This window comes from Octopus bimaculoides, chromosome 12, assembly GCF_001194135.2.
Source record: "Octopus bimaculoides isolate UCB-OBI-ISO-001 chromosome 12, ASM119413v2, whole genome shotgun sequence".
Taxonomy (NCBI): Eukaryota; Metazoa; Mollusca; class Cephalopoda; order Octopoda; family Octopodidae; genus Octopus; species Octopus bimaculoides.
In genome coordinates, this window is record NC_068992.1 from 47,775,902 (window position 1) to 47,791,326 (window position 15,425).

Sequence of the window (15,425 nt, forward strand, 5' to 3'; positions counted from 1 at the left end):
TATATATATATATATATGTATATATATATGAATATTAATTTTAAATAAAAATACTCTCTAACTGGTAAATTAGCTGCTGAAATTTATTAACTGCAGAGTTATTTCTAGCTTCAGCGTGCCAAAATGAAGACATTTGAAAAATACACCCAAATATAATTTGTAGAACTTTATACATGCTCTATTTCGTTTGAGAGTTCTGTATCTAGTTCTGGAAATTTGCGTTTTGTAAGCGACAGACCATACTGACGATCTTGCAGATATTTGCGTATTTACATTTCATTCAGGGTTGCCCCTCTCAGGTAAATCTCGACAAGAGTCAACAAACTCAAAACATCGATGTTTCATATTCCAGAGTGAGGTCAACACCGAACGAATGGGGTGTTTTCACACCTTCTTACCATAAGAGAGAATTTTTCTCCATGGTAACTTCAGTGTATCTGCCTTTAGTAGTTGAAATATGTGACAAACATTTTTCAACTGACCTAAATTGTGATTATACGTAAACACTGCTTAGCGCATTTACTCTGATATATATACATATGTATATGTATATATATACACACACAGACACTGATATGTAAAAATTCGACACACATACGCCTGCATGTCTATATATTCATATATGTCTGATCAAATGAACAAGTCAGCAAATGTGTTACTAAAGACAAAAGTTTAAAAAATGAATAACAGAGTAATGAATAAATGGTGCAAAGTTCATTACAGGAGCAGAACAAAAGTATAAGAAATATATATATATACATCATCATCATCATTGTTTAACGTCCACTTTACATGCTAGCATGGGTTGGACGATTTGACTGAGGACTGGTGAACCAGATGGCTACACCAGGTTCCAATCTGATTTGGCAGAGTTTCTACAGCTGGATGCCCTTCCTAACACCAACCACTCCGAGGGTGTAGTGGGTGCTTTTACATGCCACCGGCACGAAGGCCAGTCAGGCGGTACTGGTAACATACATATATAACAATACATGTAAGAATTTGGGACAATACTTCCTCTGTTCATGAGTGATGATACTATAAAATGCAATACTTAGAAATGGTAGCAGTTTATGCTTTGTTATGTGTAGCCTACATCTATGTTGTTGGGGGTTGACATATAAATGTTGATGCCAGAAGGCTTGTGGAGTCAGAACTGGAGCCAGATGCAATTATTGGATTAGTTGAGTCAGAATCAAAACATCTTTACTGACTCTGACTCAATTTAAAATAGAAATATAATGCAAGAAGATTTCAGATTCTACAGATATTATTTTGAGTCTTTTCTCTGCTAAAAACAATCAAATCAGATTTAAAGGTTTCTATGGGAGTGGATCAGGTAGAGCCAATTCTGTTTCAACAAGAAAAAAGAAAAAAGAAAAGAAAAAAAAAGAAAACAAGATGTTAGTAAATTCTGGATCTGGATTTTTTTTTATTTAACCCCTACTGTATAGATAGAGCGTTTCTGTAATAAATTTTGGAGCGATAAACTTTTCAATGTTTTACAATATAATTTTTTTAATGTCCTTGAGTGTAATCTTTCATAATACATTCACTTAAATTTTATATTCCAACATTGCTTTAATCTCAGAAAGGAAGGGTTATGATCTAATTGAGTTTATTTCTTTTTAAAATGGCCATTTGTTTAAGTGGCTTTAAGTGTTCAATGTTTTTTTGTTTTAACTTTGATGTACTTTAGATTTTTGAAACAGTGAAGATTGTATTTTGTAGTGTTTTTAAAGTTTATTTCTTTTATATCTTTTTACTTTATTGCCATTTAATGAAAACAGCCTCTTCATTTTAATTTTAATTTTAAAGGGTTTGCCTTGCACTTAACTGTTTGTAACGACTTTAATAAATAAAATATAAAGGCCACAACTGTATAGCCTTAACCTTTACATATAAGTCTTGATAGGCTGTAATGCTAAAAAGTACCCAGATCGTTCACATTGGTCATTTATGTTGTGTGTTTTTAATAAACATAAGAAATATGTAATTAGTTTAACTACAAATAGAGGAGTTGGACTCGAAGTCAATCATACTGTAAATAGAAGGGTCAGCGTCGGAGACAAATGTTTTCTGTTCCGACTCCTAAGCCCTGAATGCAATGTTAAATGAATTCATATTTGATTGCATGGCAGCTTATAAAGACACTGTGTAGCTGTAACCTCAAGTAGGGGTCTACTGTGATGTCATGTTCATCCCTTTAGCATTTAAACTACCCATATCAGGCCCAAATATTCTATCTGTTTTATATTCAAACCAGCCACATTTAGCCTCAGAAACCTACTCTGCAATGTCATTCTGAAAATAAACAACCACAGTATCAACATTTTGAAGTTATGAGATAATGCATGATTAATTCAAAACAGAGTGAATGAATAATTACTACATGCAAAAGAGTAATTTGAATATTAAAGAGTTAAAGATCACAACAGTTTGCTTCATCGCATTGTAAGAGGATACTGCACCTCTCCTCCAACTTCTACTCTCACCAATATTCAACCCTCGAAAAACCGAGTCTCACCTGACCTACACTCTTGTTATACTCAAGTGAACTAGCCAACCACTTTACACTGAGCAACAAAACCCTAACCTTACCACATGGTTCTGCAGCATCTGTAGATACATTCCCCCCAAATAAATTCTGCCTGATCCATGCAGCACGGAAAAAGTGGATGCTTAAAAAGAAACATTGATGATGATGATGATGATGATGATGATGATGATGATCCAGGAGTTACCTGCTCCAGGTAACATGGTAAGACCACTTACATTAAAGTAGTCAAAGGATAAATACTAAGTGTGAACATGTATTAAAACAGTGAATCTACTAAAAGGCATTTTATTGAACTCACTGTTTTAATAAAAGATGCATATACATATATATACACACATATATACACGTGTGTGTGTGTGTGTGTTTATTTATGCATATATACTATAAGGTTTTCCATTAGGCCAAATAAATAAATACAGCATATTTCACTGTACATTCTTCCTATGTTATGCAGTCGAGATATTCTCTGACTATTGATACATAACTTATTATCCCCCCCCCCTTGTATTGTTACATCAGAATTCCCAGTATTTAGGCCAGTTATTTGCTTTTAATCAGTGTACAGTTGAATGAATGCTTGGAGGAATTATATTTGACTTGGCTACAGAATGGAATCGCAACCAAACCAAATAATAATAATAATAATAATAGTAATAATAATAATGACAACAAAAACTGTAAAAAGTAATGATACTTAATAATATTATCAATAATGTAAATGATATTAACTAAAATGAAATGGAAATATTACTAATAAAAATGATATCAGTATTAATAATAACAATTAATAATATATAAAAACTATAATATTAAGTATATTATTAAAAATAATAATGATAATAATAACAACAATAACAAACGAATAGAATCAGTTATGTTGTAGTAATATTCTTTGTGCGTGATATGAGAATTGATCATCAGTAACAATTCGTAAACACCACTCTTTCACTCTTACCACCAACACCAACATCTTGTTGAAACAAAACAAAAATAATGAGGCATTGCTGTGCTCACACATGAGATAATTACAATTTATATGAATAAATATAATTACATAATGCAAAAATACATTATGCAGATATCATATTCACTGCTGGGATCTTCATTATTTTCTCATGTTCTGAGGTTCACAATATATGTGAACTAATATTTCCCTGGGTGGATGGATGACACTGATGTCGTCTATCACCATCATCATTATTTTATGCCTGTTTCTAAACTGGCAGGAGTTTGATGGCTTGTTGCTGCACTTGTAGATCGGTCGGTAGACCACATGTCACTCAAAAATTTCTTGTTGGCTTAGTTTCAATAGCTGATATTCTTCCAAACACTGACCATTTTGCAGAGAGTATTGTTTTGTTTTTTTTTGTTTTTTGTTTTTTATGGCTGGCACTAAGATGGTTGTTGTACCTTTGGCAAGTCTAAAAGGAAACATCTTGACCCCCACACTCAAATGAATTGCCCTGGGTATAATGCAGCTCTTTTTCCCCTCTCCTCACCACCACACACACCCAGCAAGGTAAATATAAAGAAAATAATGTGAAAATATCACACTAAAGAAGGGAGTACCAAAGCAAATCATCTGATATCTAGTACTCCACTCTTAGATGCATAGACTTCATTCAGAAGGTGACTATAGCTTGAACTATTGTTGAAGGTCAAAGTCAAAGTGTGACATAAACCACAATGTTGATTTTGTTGTTGCCCCTGTTTAACATCAAACCAACTGATTGAGCACACCTATGAACATAGACATTCAAGCTATGACCATCCTACCTTTTACTTATGAGCAGGGAACCCAGGGTTGTGATTTCAGGGAGATTTTCTAGCAGGTCAAGTGACCTTGCAGAGACTCCCACATTGGCTTGATTAGTAGTAATGAGGGTCAGTTCTTTTAACTAACTCTACTCTTTCTTTACGAATCTGTAGCTATGTGCTAACGAGGCAAATGAAGAAGGCAATAAGAAGGGCTGTAGCATTCAAATAGCTAAGTGACGATTAGGCAGGGGGTCTGTGTTCAAATCTTAAAACAACTAACTGTGCTCTTCATCCCACTGGGGGTCAATACGATAAGTAATGGTTCAGAGAAAAAGAGGTTTGGTAATTAAAGAGATTAAATCCCACCTGCTAATCCCCACTTCTAAATTTGGGGCCATATGCTATTGTGAGCAATCACTAACTATAATCATCCCTGTTACATTGCTGAAAATTTGGTCTTTTGATCCTGTTGGTATCATTATTCCAGTTTATAACCTCTGATAATTCTCCTCCAGGTAATAATTTCAAATGCATGTTTTTCATTTGTTTGTTAGTTTATTTTTTTTTAGTTTTGTTTAGATTTCTGTTGCTTCTTTTCTTTTTGCTTTGTTTTTCTGTTGCTTCTTTTCTTTTTCTTACAGGGGAAGCATCTCCTAGATGATGAAGGAAGATGATATGAATGAAATATGAGAAATATCTCCAGGAAATGATGCTAAGATGAGGGAGAGAAGAGTCTGAAGAGCAGTTAAAGGACATAAAATAATATAAAGTACACAGATGCTGATGGTGGTGGTAATGATGATATTGATGTTGAGGATGATGATGATGACAAGCATAAGAGGAAGGAGAAGATGATGAAGACTGCAGTAATATGATGATAACGATAATGATGATAGTAGAATAATGAATATGATGATAATGGTAAAATGAAAGTGATGATGATGATGTAAATGGTAAAATGGAGAAACTAATGAAGTTAGTACTATGCTGAAGGAGATAATGAGATGCTGATGATTCCAACAAGAATAAAGTAAAAGGCAAAAAACAAAATGTGAGGAGAAACAGAAACATGAATGGAAATGATAACAAAAATGACAAAAACAAAGATAAGAATTTAACCCTTAAGGGAAAGTTTCTATTGATGTTTCTCCAGTGAAGAAAATAAAACCATTTTTACAAGCCAAAAGAATGCTGTTTTATAAAATTCTTTAAAAAAAAATTATAACTGAATCTCAATAGACATAGAAAAATATATATTCTTGAATAAATCAGCATTTCTGTCTTCTGTAGCACAAGCAGTACCCAGCAAATAGATCAGCGCAACTAACACTTTAACGTTTTGCTAATAACTTGACTAAGACTATTCCTGGTTCAGTGATATGAAAGAAATGCCATATTCAAAGTAAACTCTTTAACATTCGGATTACTCAGTCAAATGTAATGCTTGTGCATTCACATTGTTTTTGCATAAACCATACATTGTCCCACAGCTTTGAGGTTTTTCAGGATGTGATTGCTTATTTTAAAAATAACACTGTAGGCTAGGTGAGAGAGGCAAGATCTGACCAGTTTAAACATAAGACAGGCAAAATATTTGGGCTGGATATGACTGGCTTAAATAACAAAGGCTTAAATGTATGTCAGAATGTTTGTTGTATTCCAAATGTCAGATCAATAATTTATTAATAATTTCAATTATCTAATATAGATGCAAGGCTTGAGATCGAGTGAGAGGAGGTTAGTCGATTAAATTGACTCCAGTACTTGACTGCTATTATATATTTTATTGATCTGGAAGAAATGAAAGAAATGTTGACCTCAACAGAATTTGAACTCAAAATGGAAAAATTCAGAAGAAAATTTGCAAGGCATTTTGTAAGGCATTCTAATGATTTTGTCAAACCACTACCTCCAAACACCAGATCAATTAATTGATTCTAATTTAGGATCAAGACCATCAATTTTAAAGGGAGAAAGGTTAGTCAACCCAAGTATTTAACTGGTGCATTTTTTTTATCAATCACAAAAGGACCTTGACAAATTAACCTTGACAAGATTTGGATTCAGAACATAAAGAGCTGGAAGAAAAAATATACCACAAGGCATTTTGTCAAATCCTATATATATATATATATATATATATATACTCCATGAGAAACACAGTCATAAAAGTGTTAAGAGTTAAAGCCTGAAGATAATAAATATACAACAAATGAGGTAAAAAAAAGAAAAACACAAAAACCAAACAATTCAAAATACAAAGTGTGTGCCAGAAAGATCTTGTATGAGAAGCTACCTTGCAGACCACTGTAAAATACCCAGAGCTGATACTCACCAGTAATTCTTAGTAGCACCTGTCGAGAGATCCTATCACGTGTACTCACTTGACACACATATACACCACCATGTCGTTTTTCTAAATTTTTTATTAATAAGTTCCATTCATTGGCTTCTTCATTATGAGTTACCGTTACACTGGAATCTTTTACATATGTGTAGGTACCGATTGTCCATGGGTGAGGATCAGATGCTTTTCTCCACATTACCTGTTAATTACAAGAAAAACGTTGCTCGTTAGTCTATAGTGATGGTTTACCCAGTGAGGTAAAACATTATTGCACATACTCACACATACATGCACATATAACACACACACACACATACACACAGACATGCACAGGCACATGCTCACATGCACACAGGTGCTTCCTTATTCACAATACTGGCTACACTGCACATACCTGCATGTGTACACACACACACACACACACTGAAATGCACACATATAAGTAAACACTCACACATTTCCACACACATACATTCACTCACAGAACTGACTCAATTACACAAACATGCACACACACACACACACATAACTACCCTGTTCTCCCCTCCTCTTCCCTCCCTCTCCACATAAGGAACAACACCAATAAATCTTTACAGGATGACAAACATATCCCAGCATCTACAGACACACATACATGCATACATACACATAGGCATAGGACCAGCTCTCAGACAGACACAAGGTAGATTTTGAAGAGAGTGTGCATGTTGTTGATGAGGTTACAAATAGCGACAAAAGGACTTTGACAAACAAACAATCAATTGATTGTTTAACCAATACATTAAACAAATGATTGATCAGTTAGTTGGTGAGATATTTAACTAATTGACTAACAATAAAGAAGTGATATTGAACCAGTAATTGTGTTTGTTATCGTTGGTGTAATGACCTTCCCAATAATAATAACAGCAATAATAATAATAATCATTAAAATAGTTTATAAACGATTTAAATAACACAACAGCAACATTAGTGGAGTAAAAATGAAAATAGCAAAAGCAGAAGATTGTTCTAGAATATATTGATTAGTTTATGCAAATGAAGTAGTTAGAAAAATCTTGGTGATATAAAATGTAACATGTAAACAGTAATAGAATATGAAAAACACAAATTTGTCAAAAAAACATGTTACTGTTGCCATCTTTCTGTAATATATACATACATGTGTGCATATATATAAATGTATACATGTGTATGTGTCTGTGTGTGTGTGTGTGTGTATGTGTGTGTCTGATCCTTTAATGTCCATTTTCCTAGTTGGCATGGGTTGGACGGCTTGACAGGATCTGTCCAGTTAGAGAGCAGTTCAGGCTCCAATTGTCCGTTTTGGCATGGTTTCTATGGCTGGATGCCCTTCCTCATGCCAACCACTTTAGAGAGTGTGTTAAGTACTTTTATATGCCACCAGTACATGTATCTATCTATCTATCTGTCTATCTATGTACTATGTATCAATCATCGTTTAATATCCACCTCCCATGCTGGCATGGGTGGGACAGTTTGACAGGACCTGGCCAGCAGAAGCCTGTATCAGACTTCTGTTACTGTTTTGTCAGGATTTTTACAGCTGGATGCTCTTCCTAACACACACCACTTAGCAGAGTGGACTATATATATATATATATATATAAAACCTTTCTTATTAATTCTATGTTAGAATAGTGTTGTTTATTTGTTGTTGTTTTTTTTTAGTCTGGTTGTAGTGGTGGTGGTAGAGTTGTTTGTTGGTTATTGTTGATATTGAATAAGGGAACCATGATAGAAAGCGTTTCAACCACATTCATCTTACCATTTTTGTAAAACTATGAGTATCTTAGACTACATTATCTAATGCATCTTATTATACATTAAAGATGGTATTGTGTAATACGAGGAGAGTTCCTATGTCTAGAAACCATATATATATACTTATGTGGTTTCCCGGTTTACCAATTAACATTAGCACCATTAACTAATTACTTATTTGTTTCATCTTAGTTCATTTTCAAGATAGTTGCTTTGAAAACAGATAGACAGAATGATATAGAGCATGATGAAAAGATACAACCCACATCTTTCCATATTTTGTCTTTGCCACCAAGCAGGTGACCAGAAAATATTCTGTAACAAAGCAATCAGAAGGAGAAAACATGCATGTGTGCGTACCTAAGTACATAGGACCTACTTCGTCCCGCTTCCTCCCAGTATGTTGCTTCACAGCATTCAATATACACATAATTTTTCACGTCTGGCCATATAAGCCTTTTCCGTTTGTTTTCCTGGTTTGTTTTCTGTCCGCCACTACATTCTTCCATGGTACAAATTTAATTTGTGGTCCATGGGAAGAGCCATTTTAACAATGCGTCCTGCCCTAACTCTTTGAAATGCCTGCGTTAGAATGGTGGCAGCTGATGAAGGAAAATGTTCTCTATGTGGCCTGTGTGTTTTCTGTACTCTGGTTATTATTATTTTTTGTCTACGTTTTGTTTGCAACGTCCTGTACCCAGATATGCACCTATATATACAGGTAGATGTAGGTATACACATACTTCTACGTATATATGCATATACTCATTTATTATTTGTTTTACATATAAATGTACATGCACACACACACATATCCATGCTATGTTTCTCTCTTTATGTGCCACGCCTGTTTTTTGGTTATCAACAATCATGGACCCTAACATCAAAGTTTGAAAATTTCATGATTTTTTTCCTTGAGAAGAATATAGTAATGGGTTCCAAAGAATTTCCCTGGTTTTATATTGCTATTGGTGGTGGTGGTGGTGGGAATAGTATCAAAATAGAGGGAGCAAAAGATAAAAGGATAAAATAAATCATTAACTTCAGAGTGAAAAAAGTAAGGTGTCACATTATATTTGTAACAGTATTGTACTTGACTAAATGGCCATGTTGTTTTCACAATGTCAGAATATTATTATAGTAAATGTCATGTTGCAAAGAAGATTAACGATTCTGCTAGGCAGAACTATTTGTCAGAGAGAGAGAGAGAGAGAGAGAGAGAGAGAGCAAAAGAGATGAAATGCTTAATTATATTGTTGGATAGATTGGGGGTTGGGGGTAGTGAGAGTGAGGTGGTATTATTGTAATAGGGAAGAATAAGGGAGGATGAGGTAACAAGAGTGGCGGCAACAAGGAAGGGAGGGACATTGGTTAATTGAGAAAATAAATGAAACACCAACAGATTTGAAAAACAGTTGAACAGGTAAAAAAAAATAATTAAAACATAAAGCAAATATTTACATACACCTGCACATAAAAATGCATAAATGTATGTGTGTGTGTATATATATATATATATATATTGGAAGGTTTGGAGGTGATGTACAGGGGAATTATATATTAGAAAAAATAATAATCAGATACTACCTAGTACTTCGCTACCTTTAACAAAGTCCACTATCTTTTTTGTGGAGGCATGTGGCTTAGTGATCGTAAGATTGTGGTTTTGATTCCTGGACCGGGCGATGCATTGTGTTCTTGAGCAAGACACTTCATTTCACATTGCTCCAAGCCACTCAGCTGGCAAACATGAGTAACGCTGCAATGGACTGGCGTCCCGTCCAGCTGGGGAACACATACGCCATTGAAACCAGGAAACTGGGCCCATGAGCTTGTCTAGGCTTTAAAAGGGCCCATTTATTTTTTTTTTTACCATCTTCTTTAACTTAGTCCTCTCTGGTCAAAGCTATCCTGTACTTTAGGAGTCTTCATGAATACATTGTTTAATGCATCGTTCTCTTCTTTTTCTTTCAAACCAGTCATGTATCATTTGAGGGAGACATGGATTCTATTTCAACTAGGTCCCTTTCCTCTCAGTGATATCAAGTAGTACATCCAGCCTTCACTCATGAATGAGTATGTCATGATAACTGGTTCCCTGCTTTTCCTAATTGTCTTAAGTGTTTAAATAGTCATGAGCAGACATAAACAGTGAGTTTGCCTCCACAATGTTCACTCTAACATCTTGAACACTCAGGATATTAGAGCTGGAAGGAACGAGGGCTGCACTAGCACTCAGTTGTTACTCATTCTCAGCTGAGTAAATTTGTGCAATATGGAACATTGTGTCCAGCACAAGAACACAATGCACCATCCAGTTAGTGGCAAATTACATTGAACTCACAACCTTATATTCATAAGCTGAACACCACTAACCACTAGACTGTGTACCTACACAAACTAAATGTGATACTGAGGGCATTTAGGTTTCCCATGTGGCCACCCATCTAAGTACTAACCAGACTTGATATTGCTTAAATTCAATGATTGGTTGAGAAGCTGTACTATGAACATGAAAACTTCCAATAGAGTTCAACTTGTGAGGATTATAATGTGTTATATTTATTAGGTTATACAATCAGTACATTTGTCATTATAGCACCTGAACTAACCAAGTAATGAATTTAATGAATTACAGAGTACAAAAGTTCATTATCAGAATAATCAAGTAGCAGTACATAAATTTATTTTATCAAGAAAAATTGAATAACAACGTAATAAATGATCATGGATACTAAGTCACTGTTTAGATAACTTATAGATTTGTCTATAAACTTTAAGTGTTTGTGTATTCTCAAATAGATGCAGACAACCTATAAGTCAGAGGATCATCCAAACAGTAAGATCTGGAAGGAGAAAGGGATGCACTGATTCAAGGCTGATATTATATTTTCATTGCTTCAAAAAGAAGAAAGGCAATACTGACTTTGGCAGGATTTGAACTCAGAGTGTAGAGAGAGCTGGGAAAAATATTTCAATATGTTCTATCAAATGGTCTAATAACTGTCCATTCATGGCCTCATCTAAATATATACACACACATTTTTCTCATGAATATATGTACATACATATATACATGCATACATATGTATATATATATATATATATATATATATATATATATATATATATATATATATATATATACACACTAGAAAGACACACATGAATGGAGGAGGCAGTACAATTATAGCTAATCAAAGCAAAATATTTAATCGCTTAGAGTGCACAACAACTCAAAAAGTAGTCAGAGCTATGACTTTATAGCAATGTGAATGAAAGAAACAAACCTCATATGCATATATCATATGATAATAAAATATGGAGCATTTACCGCAAGTTTTCTCACAATATATGAATAAATATGTAAGTAAGTATGTATGCGTGCATGTTCATATGTATGTATATGTTACATACATGTATATGTATGTATGTGTGTGTATGTATGTATGAAGTAACAGTTTTGATATACAGTAAATGTTATTACTGTTGTATTCATCTCACCACACTACTATAATTCCACAATCAGAATATCTAGAGGCATTCTCTCCCCCCCCCCTCTCTCTCTCTCTTTCACTTTTCTATCACCACCACCCTTATATCTCTCTCTTCCCAATCTCACTGCTACTCTCTCTCTCCTACCTCTTCTTTTTCCAACTAGATATAAATATTGATGAGGAATTTTTTCATTTTTTTTTTTCTTTTACCTGTCTGTCATAAATCAGAAAAATATGCACACATACACACACACACACACATACACACACACACACACACACACACACACACAAAGATATTTGCACAACAACATCAACATCAGCATCAACAATAATAGCAAAAATCAATTAAAGTCTTATATAGATTTGATTTCCAACTGTTCTAAAGAAATGCGTAGGGTTAACAGTGGAATATTTTCGAATATTTTATTCATAGCTTCAATCTATAAAAAGAGTTTGAATTTAGTTTTATTTTTGGTGTTATTGTTGTTATTCCATATTGGCCATGGAATGCAATGGCGGGCACAGTTTATTCAAGACATCATATAAACACGACTTGTTTGACTAATGTAATTGTTCAGAGAATGCTGGTAGCACCAAAAGTGAGAAATCTCTCTTGGAATTTTGCAACGGAAATCTGTGTCTGCAAACATTGCTGTGATACAGGGGGGAAAATTTGTGAGTGAGGAGTAGGCACAGAGAGAGAGAGAGAAGAAGGGAGTGAGATTGGGAAGAAGAGAGAGAGCAAGAGAGGGAGAAGGAGAGCGGGGGGAAAGAATGTTTAGATTTCTTTCATTATTCAAAAAATATGAAATTTATGGTGAAACATCTATGAAAACCATGTTTATTTAGGAAGTTTCTTTTATATTTTTAAATATATATATATATATATATATATATATATATACACACAAAAATGTGTGTATATTTGTATGTGTATACATATATATATATGCATATGTATCTGCATATGATTGTATGTGCATATGTTTGTGTACATGTGTGTGTGTGTGTCTGTCTGTCTGTATTCTTTTTTTGCTTGTATTGAAGAGATAAAATTTGATATTGTATTAAAATGATATCATTGAAAGACAAATACTTGTCGATATTTTAGTCATTAGTATAGAGTAGGCTTTTTTTTTTATTAAAAATTTCATGATTTAGAAAGGAGCAAGGGGTAATGACCTTGATATTTACATAGCAACTCTGACCGTAGCAGTCACAGCTTCTCTATGACTGTGACCTTCACAAGTCATTTGGGATAACCAGCTGAATACAATATGAAATACAATTAAAAAAATATATAAACAGAATCAAATCAAATCAAAATCGCTGACGTAGCCGATGACAGTACCGCCTGATTGGCACTCATGCCTGTGGAACATAAAAAGCACATCCGAATGTGGGGTGTAACCAGCCAACATATGAGTACCCCTCATTCATTGGACAATAAACTCTGCTTGCGAAGACCTATTGAGGCAAGTGAAATCAAATGAAATCAAAATCACTGGCATGGTCGATGACAGTAGCACCTGATTGGCACTTGTGCCAGTGGAATGTTAAAAGTACATCCGAGTATGATACTTGCCAGGGCCACGTATTGGCTCCCGTGCCGGTGGCACATAAAAAGCACCATTCGAGCATGATCATTGCCAGTGTCATCTTACTGGCACATGTGCTGGTGGTACATGAAAAACAACATTCGAGCGTGGTCGTTGCCAGTGCCGCCGGACTGGCTCCTGTGCAGGTAGCAAGTAAAAAAAAACACCTTTTGAGCATGGTCGTTGCCAGAACTGCCTGACTGGCCCTTGTGCCGTTGGCACGTAAAAGCACCTATTACGCTCTTGGAGTGGTTGGCATTAGGAAGGGCATCCAGCTGTAGAAACTTTGCCAGATCAGACTGAGTCTGGTGCAGCCTCCTTTCTCAGGTCTCCATGTTTATCAACCTTTTCTATTTCTTTCATGATGATATGTTGATCTCCTGGCACTGCCACATAGATTATTGGGCACTCTTGTTTGTCTCACCTAAAGGTTACAACATCTGGTCTTCAGTGCTCTAACACCTCGTCTGTCTGGAAGATAAAGTCCCAGAGGATTTTTGCTTTCCCCTTTCATCCAGTACTTATTATTATCATCATCATCATCATCATCATCATCATCATCATCATCATCATCATCATCATCATCATCATCATCATCATCATCATCATCATCATCATCATCGTCGTCGTCATCATCATCATTATTATTATTATTATTATTATTATTATTATTATTATCATCATCATCATTATCATCATCATAATTATTATTATTGCATAAATGTGACAAGCTAACAAAAGTCAGAGTGTCAGACAAAATACCTTGTAGTATTTTTTTTCTTTACATTCTGAGTTCAAAACCTATCAAAGTGAATGCACTCATTGAGGTTAATAAGATGCATTACTCATCAACTACAGGAGTCAAGAGCCTCAACTACTCCACATTGCCTTAAGGTCTCATGACTAAATCAGAAACCATTATTATAATTGTATAAGGATATAATCAAGCAACATCTCAGTAAAACAGGTCTCTAGGTTACAAGTTACATAGACAATGTCAGCAGCTGACCACAAACAATGGCAGAGCACTTGAGAGACAGGTATAAACATTGCAGAATTGAATTGAATGAAAAATTAAGATGAGGAAAACAGAGAAATTATTTAAAGTATATGAAGGATTATACCATCTACAGTTTCATTTCATATTTTTGTACTTTTAATATTACTACTGTTCTATGTACAATGTGTAGCCATTTATACCTCACAACATGATTCTTGTCGATATTTCTATTGATATTCAAAGTAAAAATTTTATCATGTGACTTAAATAGTTTATTTCCAGCATAAGAGACTAACTATACCTTGGAAGATGACATACTAAAAAAAAAATCCAGTTCGGCGACATTAAAATTTAATTGAAGGTACTCACTTTGTATGTATGTGTTTTACACACATGGTACAGTGTATCAGAAAATATCACACTTTCACTAGTGAATATATGAATAAATAATATGCTTTGCATATGATTAATGACTAGATGTATGTGTGAGAAAATTTTCTCTTTTTTTTTTTTTAGCAATCAATCAAATTTTGATGTGTTTGCAAACATCTTTTGCTTACTGAGTCACACAGCTTTCCTTCTTTAATTGTTAAAATAACCAACAATATGAAACTCAGAGTAAAGAGTAAAGAACCTCCAGATTCTGATAAAATATATACAAACTCAGTTGTATGTATTAAGTACATTTTTTTCCATTTCAATTTTCATCCACCTACATGCCTGCTAACTACACTATCTGTCTGTCTATCTATCTATCTATCTATCTATCTATCTATCTATCTATCTATCTATCTATCTATCTGTCTATCTATCTACCTACCTATATATCTTTCTCTCTCTCTCTATATATATATAAACGCACACACACACACACACA

General features: G+C 34.3%; 1 protein-coding gene across 1 annotated transcript in view; it reads right to left on the minus strand.

The window, feature by feature from the left end:
• Positions 1-15,425, minus strand: part of LOC106879854 (zwei Ig domain protein zig-8) — a 683,376-nt gene that overhangs the window by 84,882 nt on the left and 583,069 nt on the right. Inside the window, exon 5 of the mRNA XM_052972042.1 lies at positions 6,654-6,864. Within this exon, the coding sequence (XP_052828002.1) occupies positions 6,654-6,864 (211 nt within the window). The remainder of the gene's footprint in view (positions 1-6,653; positions 6,865-15,425) is intronic.